A 12,260-nucleotide genomic window follows, 5' to 3' on the forward strand; every position below is an offset into this window, starting at 1 on the left:
GAGAAATACAGTCTAAAATGCTTTAGAATTCCAGAAAAACAAAGCATTCTATTCCTGGTAAGTCATTTAGGTACCATATGAATTCATAAAAATGTTGCCCCTCTGGGGCTGGAGCAATAGCACGGCGGGTAGGGCATTTGCCTTGCATGCGGCCAACCCGGGTTCGATTCCCAGTATCCCATATGGTCCCCTCAGCACCGCCAGGAGTAATTCCTGAGCACAGAGCCAGGAGTAACCCCTGTTCATCGCTGGGTGTGGTCGCAAAAGAAAAAAATCCCAATAAAACATTGCCCTTCCTCCTTACTGCCTTATTCTTCCCCAAACCCATCTACTGATTTAGTCTGCCATTCTCCCCCAAAAGAGTAATCTCCAAGATTGCTGCTATATTTGCAGTACCCACAACAATCTCTATGAAACCCCAACATGTTTTGTGGAAGGAATAAATGAATGAACGAATGAATGAAAACATTCCCAAGCATCTAGGCTTCTAATGGTGTTTTGGCTTTGTGACTGAAGTTGCCACAGAGTTGTGGCTGGCCTTCTCTGGGCTGACCTCAATTTCACTGCAATTCACATGAATTGTCCTCCAAGGACTTCTCTCTTCATTTATTACAACCCAGATATATTACAATCCCTTAAGGAAGTATTTCTTCAGGAAAATACAGACCTGAATTGAAATGGCTATTTGGTAGCACAAAGATAATGTGGCTCTTAGACTAGATGATTCTGAAAAAATGTCAATCAGAGGCAACGTAAGACTGATGACACGGGGGCGAGCGTGTTTGTGTCTGTGTATATTTGATTGCCAAACGGCTGACAACTGTTTTCTGCTAGCAGAGTTTTGAAACTTGACAGAAGTTTTTCCCAAAGCAGCAGCAGTTCTCAGAGATGCCTTATGCTATGATATGGGCTATTGGAAAGAATGTGCTGGGAAAAGAGCTTGCCAATGTCTAACTGCCTAGAGACAGAAGAAGGACCAGGACCACTTTGAAGCAGGAAAGCAAGTCTGATAGAACCAAAGGATGTGCTGCTTTAAGCAAAAGAAGTCAAGTAAGACAGCACTGACATTTAAAACCTGCCTCTCCACTGTTCCAGACCCTCACTCAGGGAAGTAGCTTCAGCAGGTCATCTCAGGCACATCGCTCAGTGTTCTCTCGCCCGTCAATGGCTGAGAAATGCTAGGAATACAAACCAGAAAAGGATCCAGGCTAACAGTTCATTTTCTAAGCAAATAAATACAGGATTCCAACAGAATCTGCACTGTTATGAGAGGAATGTTACAAAATGTTACAAAAGCAGAAGCATAAAAAGGCTGCCTGGAGGTGGTGGTGGTGGTGGTGGTGGTGGTGGGACAGGAGGGAAACTGGGGGTGGGGATAACCTTGGTGGTGGGAAATGTACACTGGTGAAGGGACGGGTGTTGGAATTGTATGGCTGAAATCCAATCAAGAACAACTTTATAACAGTTTTCGGTGATTCAATTTTTTTTTGCTTTTTTTTGGGAGGGGTGTCACACAGGGGTTACTCCTGGCTCTGTGCTCAGGAATTACTCCTGGCAGTGCTCAGGGGACCATATGGGATGCTGGGAATAGAACCCGGGTTGGCCGCGTGCAAGGCAAATGCCCTACATGCTGTGCTATCGCTCCAGCCCCTCGGTGATTAAATTTTTTAAAAAGTGAAAATTTAAAAAACTGCCTGGAAATGTCAGAGGCATACAATTTAAGTTAAGTCTGTATTTTGGGGAGTGGGGAACTGAGGGTTGAACCTGGGGCTCCCACATGAAAATGTGCTCCAACCCTTTGAGCCATATGCCAGCCCAGCGAAATCTTTAAGGGGAATTGTTTTAGAAAGACAGATCAGCAAGTGAAAAGGTATGGAGAGAAAACATTTGGAGTATTTAGGAGGTTGGTTGTGTGTGTGTGTGCATTCATTCATGTGTTAGAAAATGAGCTAGAACAAGCAGCTGAACCAGTTTGTGAGGGAGGGATTCTGAGGCCATGTGAAGACCTTTCCACTTGAGTTGTCCACTTATTCATACTAAGAGACATGCCCCATTATGCCCCATTGTTGGGATGAATATCTGCTCTTTCTATAATGCCCCTTTCTAAGATCACGATGATTATCTGCCTTCACACCATGAGTAATTGAAAATGTGAGACTGTCACTGTTGTTTTCTTACGAGGCATCATTTGTGTGATCAACATACAACATACAACATACAACTCCCTTGAGCACAAGGAACACGGGCAGATTTGGAATTCTTGGTGGCAGTAGCATACTTCCAGGTGGAGCGATATAAGGGTCTAAACTTAGGAATCTCTAGAAGGTGGTGAAAAGAAGGTGACATGGACTTGTTGACATGGTAAGCCCTCAAAGAGAAGGAAAGCAGTAGTCTGCCTGTAAGTAATCCTGGAGGGGAATTTCTCACTATGCCTTGAGAACACTGACTCCCAACCATGCTGATGGTGTGTGAGACCGTACCTTTAGGCAAAGGAGTCTTCCAAATTACACAAACAATTCTAGATTCTTTCTGTTCTTAAAGATCCATAATGACACCTTTGCCTTTTGTTTTGTTTCATTTTGGACCACACCTGGCAATGCTTGGGGGTACTCCCTGGTCTGTGCTGGTAGGCTGCTCATGGAGGTGCTTGTGGGACTGTGTGATGGTGGGAATCAAATCCCAACCTCCACCACACAAAGCATGTATGTGCCCATTGAGCTATTCTCAGGGCCTCATAATGACTAATTTATATTTCTCCTATGAACAAGACATTCTAAAGCTTCAAGGCTCATGGATTTATATCTAGCTTTGATGACACCCAAATTTATGTCCTAGACTCACCTGCTCTAAGAAATTGTGGATCTGCATATCTGATGACCTCCTTACCAGCCCTAGTAGGATGTTCATTTTTCCTCCTTGTTCTCCCTTCCCTTTGTTGTTGTCCTTGAAGTTGAGGTGGTCACAGATTTGGTTGTTGTGTTCACAGACACTTGGTTGCAGAGTACCACATGTGAGGCATGCATTTTATCAAAGAGTCACATATATGGTCACCTGAGCATAGCCAAGGGTCACTCCTGAGCATAGAGCCAGAAATAGTCTGTGGCCAAAAAAATTAAAATTCAGAATTTGAATTTTATCTGGATGATGCAAGATTCTCAGAGTTATTCTTCCTGCTTTTTCTGTTGCCCTACTAGAACTGCCAAGGGGGCAGCACATTATTTTATAGAAAAGGTCAGAAGTAAATATTTTAGGCATTGCGAATATGTCCTTTTGTACATTCAGCTTGAGTATAGCTTCAGAGTAACCATCGATAATAAGCAATCACAGTCATGTTCCAATAAAACTATGAATGAACAGATGTATACTTGTGCATATTTTTATGTAACACACAATAATTTTCTCTTAGTATTTTTCAATCGGGCTGGAGCGATAGCACAGTGGATAGGGTGTTTGCCTTGCATGCGACCGACCCAGATTCGATTTCTCCGTCCCTCTTGGAGAGCCCAGCAAGCTATGGAGAGTATCCTGTCCACACAGCAGAGCCTGAAAAGCTCCCTGTGGCGTATTCAATATGCCAAAAACAGGAACAACAAGTCTCATAATGGAGACGTTACTGGTGCCCGCTCGAGCAAATTGATGAACAATGGGAAGATAGTGCTACAGTGCACTTTTCAATCATTGAAAAGTTATAAATGGGTAGCAAAGAGATGGCTTAACAGGAGAAGTGCATATGTTGCATGTAGGAGGCTATATGTTTAATCCTCAGTACTGCATGGTCCCCCAAGAAAATCACCACGAATGACCACCAAGCACAGAGTCAGGAGTAGCTCCTGAAAATGACTGGATATGGCCCCCCAAAACCAAAACAAGGATGTAAAAGGGTCGGGGATATAGCTGAGCAGTAGAGCATTGCATGTATGAGGCCCTGGGTCCCATTCCTGGTAACAACAACAATAACGAAAAAAAACCCACGACAATTCAAATTAAAATGTTAAAACCTTGGCACCTATGTGGGGCTTTGTTTGAAAAACTTTGAGACAGGTGTAAACCAAAATTTCTTTGCAAACCAGAACTCATTTTGTATAAGTTCTGATACAAATAAAAGGAAACATGATTTAAAAAAATAGTTAAAACCATTCTTAACTCTTAGGTGGTACGAAAAAGTGAGCTAGAGTTGGTCCATGAGCTGTGGTTTACTTATATTTCACCAAATAATCATCACACCCTGTTCTGAATTATGGTACAATTTTTAAAAAGTCTTCATATAATGATCAGATCCTACTTATTTACAAAAATAAAAGTAATAAAATCTGTGATAATTATGTAGTGAAACATGGCAACTCCTGGTCTAATTTTTGTAGGGTAGTTTTCTTGAGATATGTACAATATACCATCCATTTGATTTTTTTCAGGGGAAGTTTTTTGGGGGGGGATTTTGAGGTCATACCTGGAGTTGCTTGGAGGCTACTCTTGGTACACTGCTCTGGAGACAATGAGATGCCAGGGACCAAACCTAGGTCTCCCATGTGGAAAGCATAAGCACTAGCCCTTTGAGCTACCTCCCTGGTCCTCAGCTTGATGGTTTTTAATATGTTCTTAGAACTTTTTAACCATCATCACCATGTACACTTCAGCATCCTAAAAGAATCCCTGTCTCCAACCTGTTCAGTCATTGCCTGTTCCTGCTAACTCTTTCTTTCCCACCCGGGACCTCAGTCCGAGGTAACCATTAATCTACTTTCTGTTTCTATTATTTTGCACATTTTTTTTTCTTTTTGGGTCACATGCAGAGATGCACAGGGATTGCTCCTGGCTCTGCATTCAGGAATTACTCCTGGCGGTGCTTGAGGCACCATATGGGATGCTGGGGATTGAACCTGGGTTGGCTACGTGCAAGGCAAACGCCCTACCCGCTGTGCTATTGCTCCAGCCCCTATTTTGCATATTTTTATAGAAGTGATATCATACAATATATGTAGTCCTTTATTGGGGAGTGTGGGAGAGGGAGATTTTCTGTTTTTCTTGTTTTTGGGCCACACCAGGTATTGCATTCAAGAATCACTCCTGGTGGTGTTCAGGGACCATATGGGATGCTGTGGATTGAACCGTGGTCAGCCACATGCAAGGCAACCACCCTACCCACTGTACTATATCTCGGCCCCTATGTGTCTTTTACTAAGCAAAATGTTTCAAAGTTCATCCTCTTTATTACATATATCAATACTTTATTTCCATTGACAATATTATAATACATGGCTATACTTTTTTTGGCCTATTTACAGTGGATGAACACACTAAAAGTTTCTATTTTTTGACTATTATGAATAATGCTGAATAATTCATCTAGAAGTTTTGGTATGGACATAAGTTTTATTTTATTTTTTGTTTTGGAGAGCCACATGTGGCACTGCTTAGGGCTTACTCTGCACTCAGGAATCACTCCTGGTGGGGCATAGGGAACAATTTGGGGTGCTGAGGATTGAATTTAGGTTGGCCCCATGCAAGAAAAGCATTCTGCCTGCTGAATTATCTCTTCAGCCCCTGGCCATAGGTTTTAATTTCTGTTAGGTATGCAACCAGGAGTGGAGCTGCCAAACCATATGCTAACACTATGTCTTAACTTTTCGAGGAACAGCAAGACTGTTTTCCAAAGAGGCTGTAAAATTTGTGTTCCCACCAACAGTGTAATAAGAGGGTTAGAATTTCTCTACATTTTTGACAATAACCTGTAATTGCAGGTCTTCATTGATGACTGGCAACTTAGTGGGTGTGAAGTGGAATCTCATTGTAGGTTTGATTTGTATATTCCATTCTATTTCTTTTAAAAACACTTTTTAAAAATAAACCACTGTGAGATACATGGTTACAAAGTTGTTCACGATTGGGTGTCGATCATACAATTGTTCTAACACCCTTTTCTTTACCAATGTGCATTTCCCACCAGCCATGTCCCCAGTAGCCCTCCTTTTTGATGGCTAATAAGATTAGACTCAAAGGATGGATCCCTGGGGAAGGGGTGCAAGGCTGCCCACTTGTGGCACAGGATGGGGTAGGGGTCCCCTACAAGGCTACCCCAACCACCCTAGCTCAGAAAGACTGCTCATTGCAGCAAAATAAAACCCAGTGCGTGGATTTTTTAAAAGGCAGTTTTGATGTAAATGTGTTATTTTTTTCCAACTGAATTCCAATATGAGGGCAGTGACTAGATAGAATAAATACGAACCACCGCCGCCACCACACACACACACACACACACACACACACACACACACACACCCGACATACACTAAACACATTCTGAAATTCCAAGAATTCCTAGATTACAAACATGCCTTCCTCCTTCATGATCATCCAGGAAGCACGACCCTGACCTTTATAGCACTTACCTCTCTGCCAGAGACTACATGGCTGTCTGGCTCTTCCCCACATCTTTAGTGCTTGACCTGTGATATTGCTCAAGACACAGTAAATATTATACTTAGATTCAACACAGTACTAAGTGTGGAGTGTAACCTTTGAAAGCCAAGGCCATAGGCTGAAGAGAAAGTGAATTGGCAGGCTATATTTTCTCTAAGCAAAATGGTTGTATCTTTAGACAAGATTTTGAGTATCTGGACAGGCCTTAGTGGTGCGGAAAGTAACGAAAAATGTGTGAGCCTGCTCATTTGTTTGAGGCTGCTGTTGATTCCCCAGCTGTATTTACACTTCTAAATGAATAAACACGCCAGTGGGACCGGCCCAAATGTTTATTTCTTTTGAAAAATTAACTTCCAAACCAGAAGCACTTGTCTCACAGTCTGTTTTAAGAGGGCAGAACCACACAATTCTTCAAATACTTTCGCTCTCACTACTAGAAACCTTGGAATAGGACCAAGTCACTGGCCTCTTAGTTGTTAGCTTCTGTTTAGAAGTTGTTTGCCAGCTCTATTTTGTTTCAATTTGAGAAGGGGCCAGAGAAACAGCTTAATGGATTGAGTGCATGCTTTGTCTTGGTTCCATCCCCAGTATTGCACAGTCTCCAAAACACCAAAGGGAGTGACCCTCACCCCTACCCCAGACCACAGACAGAAGTAGCCCCTGATTACGGCTGGGTATGGGCTCCCTCTCCCAAAATATTAATCTGAAAAATAAGGATAGTAAAAGAGTTAGAGAGTTTGATAAACTGGTCATAAGATTGGCTTGTGTTTTTAAAAATCTTGTTCTACACTAGATTAACAAAAATCAATGCTGTGACTGGAAAGAAAATACAGGGGTTGAGGCACGTGCCTCGTTTATAGCCAACCCCAGTTTATTTGATCCTGGCACCACAGATGCTACCCTGAACATTGTCAATTGCAGCCCTGGAAGCCCCTGAGCACTGGCCAGTGGGGTGGCCCAGACAATCCCCAGCACTACATGGCCTGAGGAGCACCAAGTCTTTGGACCCTCACATTGAACCACTGAGCAGCTTGGCTGAGAATCAGTGGGAGGGCTCCCTGCAGACCTCTGGAGCACTGACTCAGGAGATCCCCATAAAATCGTCAGAATATTTTTTGGGGGGTGTGTTCTGGGCTATATCCATTGATATTTGGGAGTTACTCCTAGCTCTGCGCTCAGGAATTACCTCTGGCAGACTTGGAGGACCATATGGGATGCTGAAGATAGAACACAGGTCAGCTACGTGCAAGGCAAGCACCCTATTTGCTGTACTATCACTCCACCCCCACACAAATATATATTTCTGCAGTTGGAGAAAAAAAAGAAGGCACTGTTCTTTGTGATACATTTTTGTGGGGCGTTTTGTGCTTTTTTGGGGGGCATACCGAGTAATGCTCAGGGATTACTCCTAAGCTCTTCACTTAGAAATCACTTCTAGTGTACTTGGGGGATCATATAGGGTGCTGAGAATCAAACCTGGGTGAGCAGGGTACAAGGCAAACACCCTACCCATGGTAGTATCTCTCTGGCCCATCGTTAACACTTTAATGATTTAAAAATAAAGGTAAAGGCCCTCCCATTGATCGTCGATTTGCTCGAGCGGGCCCAGTAACATCTTCATTGGAGACTTTGTTGTTACTGTGTCTGGCATATCAAATAAGGGTATTAAAAATCAACTAGAAAACAAGAAACCCTGGAGAATAGAAAAGTATAGTCAAAGGATGTCTTATAGTTTAGAGGACTTTTTGTTATGCCATAAGCAAATGTATACCTAACAGATACAATGGTAATAACATTTTTTCCACCCCATTTTCATCCCTATTCAGGCTACTCCCATACTTTCAGCACAGAATCATCCATGTGAAGAATAATCCTGTTTTCTAAGCTGTTTTTTTCTTTTTCTTTTCTTTTTGGGTCACACCCGGCGATGCACAGGAGTTACTCCTGGTTCATGCACTCAGGAATTACTCCTGGCGGTGCTCAGGGGACCATATGGGATACTAGGAATTGAACCTGGGTCGGCCGCGTGCAAGGCAAACGCCCTACCCTCTGTGCTATTGCTCCAGCCCCTCTGAGCTGGATTTTAGTCTCATCTCACCAATGGAGAAATAACATTCTTGATCAATCTTTTAGATTTTAAAATATCTCAGACAACATATAGTAGAAAATCCTACAGTTTCTAAAGTTTTCTTCCTTAAAATATTTATTTTGTTTTTCTTGTTTTGTTTTGGGAATACACCTAAAAGTGTAGTGGTGGGGAGTTGGGGTGCGCTACTTCCATTTCCTTGCTCACTGGTTGCTCCTGGCAGTGCTCAGATGACCTTGTGGAATCAGGTATAGAAACTCAGACCACCAGCATGCGCTTCGAGCTGTCTCTCTACCCCTCCTTTAAGTTGTTGTTTATTTGAGCTCCCCCAAGCTCAGGAGTCCTGGGGGCCTCTTCCTGCAACTCCTACACTGGGAAAATAGCACCACAGCTCTTTCCAGCTGCTTCTTTTAAAATTTAACAAAAAAGAAGCTTAAAATAATATTTCATAGTGTCAAGGGCACCCTTCCCTTTCAGGGGGCATGACTTATATTCCTGGTTCTTGAGGGCTTCCAGGATACTTAGGTTGTCAGGATAAAACCCTGCTTTCAGAACATATAATTAAAATATATAGCTTATTACTTGAACTCACTTATCACACTTGCCTATTAGATCATCTCCATAACTGACATATAAAAGGACATATTTTAGTGTAAGATGAAGATCTTACCTGCAGCAAGGGCATCAACTGCAAACCCAGTGCTTGCTCATAGAGCAGATTCAGTTCTGCACAACTGGAGAAGGAGAGTTTGGAGGTGTAGAGGTAATAGTGCACGTGTCTAAATGTAGAACCATCTCTATCGATGAATAATCGCTGGTTTTCTGAAGAAGTCAAGGATGAAGCTTCTTTCCACAGCAGAGAGTCTGGGAACTGAGCAAGTTTGCTTCTGGGAACCGAGAAATGCCAGCCCCCAACATTGAAATGAAACAGATCTTCTGGTGATTCCTGAGGCATGCCAGGTTCCTCCTAAGGGGAGAGTGAAGAGAGAAGTACAAGAAAGGGAAATAAAAAGCGTTCACTCTGGGGAAGAGGAAATAGAACTATTTGCAGGTGCCATGACCTTGCATACAGAAATCCCAAAGGAAATCACTAAGAAATGACTAACTGAATTCAGCAAAGTTGAAGAGTACAAACTTATATTTAAAAGAAAAAAAGCGCATGATTTGCATGCAGGCAGATTGAGAGATTGAGTCCAATCCTTAGAATTGCATGATCCTTGAGCAGTGCAGGAGCAACCGCTGAGCACAGAGCTGAGAGTAGCCCCCAACAACCACTGGGAGTGGACTACAAACAAGAAGAAACAAAAAGATGGTGCTTTTTTTTAAAGCTTTTGGCATTTGGGACACACCCAGTAGAGCTCAGGGGCTATTCCTGGCTCTGGCTCTGTGCTCAGGAGTGACCCCTGGTTGTGCTTATGGGGCCAGGAATGGTGCCATGGATTGAACCAGCATTGGCCCAATCTCTTTGGCCAGAAGATGAATTTTTTTAGAGGAAAGTGGGGTTTGGGAACATATTAAACAGTGTTTCAAGTCTATTCCTGGCTCCGTGCTTAGGGTGCTAGGGATTTGACAGAGGATTGACTACATGCAAGACAAATGATTTATTGCTTAAGTTCCAAGAGGTGGATTTTCTTTATCCTTGGGTCACACCTGGCTCTGTGCTTACTCCTTGATCTGTACTCAGGAATCACACCTGATGGGGCTCAGGGGATCATATGTGGTACAGCAGATTGAAATCAGATTGGTTGCATGCAAGGCAAGTGCCATACCCACTGCACTATCTTTCCAACCCCTCTTAAGTTCTTGTTTTGTTTCAGTGCCACACCCAGCTAGGATCAGGACTTATTCCTGACTCTGCACTCAGGGACCACTCCTGTTGGATTCAAGGGACCATACGGGATCCTGGAGAATAAATCTGGGTTAGCTGCATGTGAGGAAAACACCCTATCTGCTGTACTATCATTCTGGCACAATGCTATATTACTACTACTAATAATAATAATAATAATTTTCTTTGGGGCCACACCTGGCAATACTCAGGGATTACTCCTAGCTCTGCACTCAGGAATCACTCCTGGCAGTGCTCAGGGGACCATGTGAAATGCCAAGAACCGAATCCGGGTAGGCTGTGTGCAAGGCAAGGGCCTTACCAGCTGTACTCTCTCTCCCAGCCTCTTCAGGAATTTTTTCCCTTAATTTTTAAAATTGAATCACCATGAGATACACAGTTACAAAGTTGTTCCTGATTGGGTTTTAGTAATACAATGTTCCAACATCCATCCCTTCACCAGTATACATTTCCCACCATCAATGTCCCCAGTTTTTTCTTTCACCAACACCTGCCTGCCATAAAAATACCTGTCATAGAGGCACTCTCTCTCTCTTTCTCTCTCTCTCTTTACTGTTGGGCACTAAGGTTTGCAATATAGGTACTGAAAGGTTATCATACATATCCCTTTACCTACTTTTTGCACTTAGTTCTTGTCCGGAGTGATCACTTCTATCATTATCATAGTGATCCTTTCTCTATCCTAATGCCCCCCTCCCCGCCCACCACCACTGTGCCAAGCTTCCAGCCTCGAACCAGTTCTCCACTTAATTCTTAAGAGCCCAGGGTGTTGTGGCTGCCATGATACCACATATGCCTTGCACATGGGAGACCACAGGGTTAGTGAGAGAACTGAACTGCTAGGGAACCCCACATCTCCATTAAAACCCTGCACCTTCTATTTTAACAGCTGACGAAATAAAACAAGGATTGGCACTGAGAAGACAGTCTTGGCCCAAGAGTCTGTCCCTTTATACAAGTTCCATGCACAAGGTGGCTTGAGAAGGTCTTTGGGAGAGAGGCAACTGTTCTTTCTAGAGTTTTCCTTCTAGATACTGCTGAGGGGGCCGGCTAGAGCAGAAACATCCCAGTCCAAGGAGGGCCCTTTGTCACAGGCAAGTATTGAGTGTGGGGGTGTTTATTGCTGTATAAGTATTGATAAACTGGAAGTGGGGTAGCCCTAGTATTGTCAACCCCACCCAGGCCACAAACGTATCTCTCTTTGCCACAGTTACCTCTCCCCCAAAGGAGTTCCTTTCAAATTAATTTCTAGAGCTCGGACCCTATCATTCCTTCTCTGCAGAAATAACCTCAACTTCTCTAACCAAGTTCTCCAACGTTTCAGATCCGGAGTTTTGCATCTTGCTCGAGAGATCTCTAACCCCATTTCATCCCGCTCCCATTCCATCCTCGCCCAGTTCTTCCGATCTGAATCCCCCAGTTCAACAACCCGCCCATCGCCTCGCTTCAGAGAACTTCAGGGTCAAGATGCACACCCCAATCATTCCGACCTGGAGTCCCCGAAATCTTTTGACCTAGAACCCTTCATCCCTCAGAATAGGTATTCTTCCATCTCCTCAGGTCTAGCGTCCCCAATTTTTCAAAGCCGGAGTCATAGCCCTCCATCTCTTGTTCCAGAGTCAGGTCCCGTCACCCTAGAGCTCGAATCCCTGCCCACAACGGCCCCTCTTTGCTGTCTTTATGTTTTTTACTCCCCGTCAGTGGGGGGCTCCGTACCATGGTCGGGCTCCGACTGAGGGCAGCCAGGCGCGCGACCGGGTTGTAACGGTCCCCGGGAGAGAGGCAGCACGCGACGCGGGCGGGGGCGGGGCCGGGGCGGGGCCGGGGGGGCAGGGCCGGGGCGGGACCTAGGTCGGGCGGGGCCTGCTCCGGGGGCGTTCAGGGGCGGGACCGGGAGCGTGCAGGGGC

At 44.1% G+C, this 12,260-nt stretch overlaps 1 protein-coding gene and 1 pseudogene across 1 annotated transcript in view; one reads left to right on the forward strand and one right to left on the reverse strand.

The window, feature by feature from the left end:
• The window catches only part of KCTD19 (potassium channel tetramerization domain containing 19), a 28,605-nt gene extending 16,913 nt beyond the window's left edge, over nt 1–11,692 (reverse strand). The window contains exons 1-2 of the mRNA XM_056136125.1: nt 11,657–11,692; nt 9,174–9,470 (exon numbers count right to left, since the gene is read on the reverse strand). Of these exons, the coding sequence (XP_055992100.1) occupies nt 9,174–9,470; nt 11,657–11,692 (333 nt within the window). The remainder of the gene's footprint in view (nt 1–9,173; nt 9,471–11,656) is intronic.
• LOC130044589 (uncharacterized) lies at nt 4,002–4,113 on the forward strand (annotated as a pseudogene).
• Nucleotides 11,693–12,260: the final 568 nt, after the last annotated feature.

This window comes from Sorex fumeus, unplaced genomic scaffold (assembly GCF_029834395.1).
Source record: "Sorex fumeus unplaced genomic scaffold, SorFum_2.1 ptg000122l, whole genome shotgun sequence".
NCBI lineage: Eukaryota > Metazoa > Chordata > Mammalia > Eulipotyphla > Soricidae > Sorex > Sorex fumeus.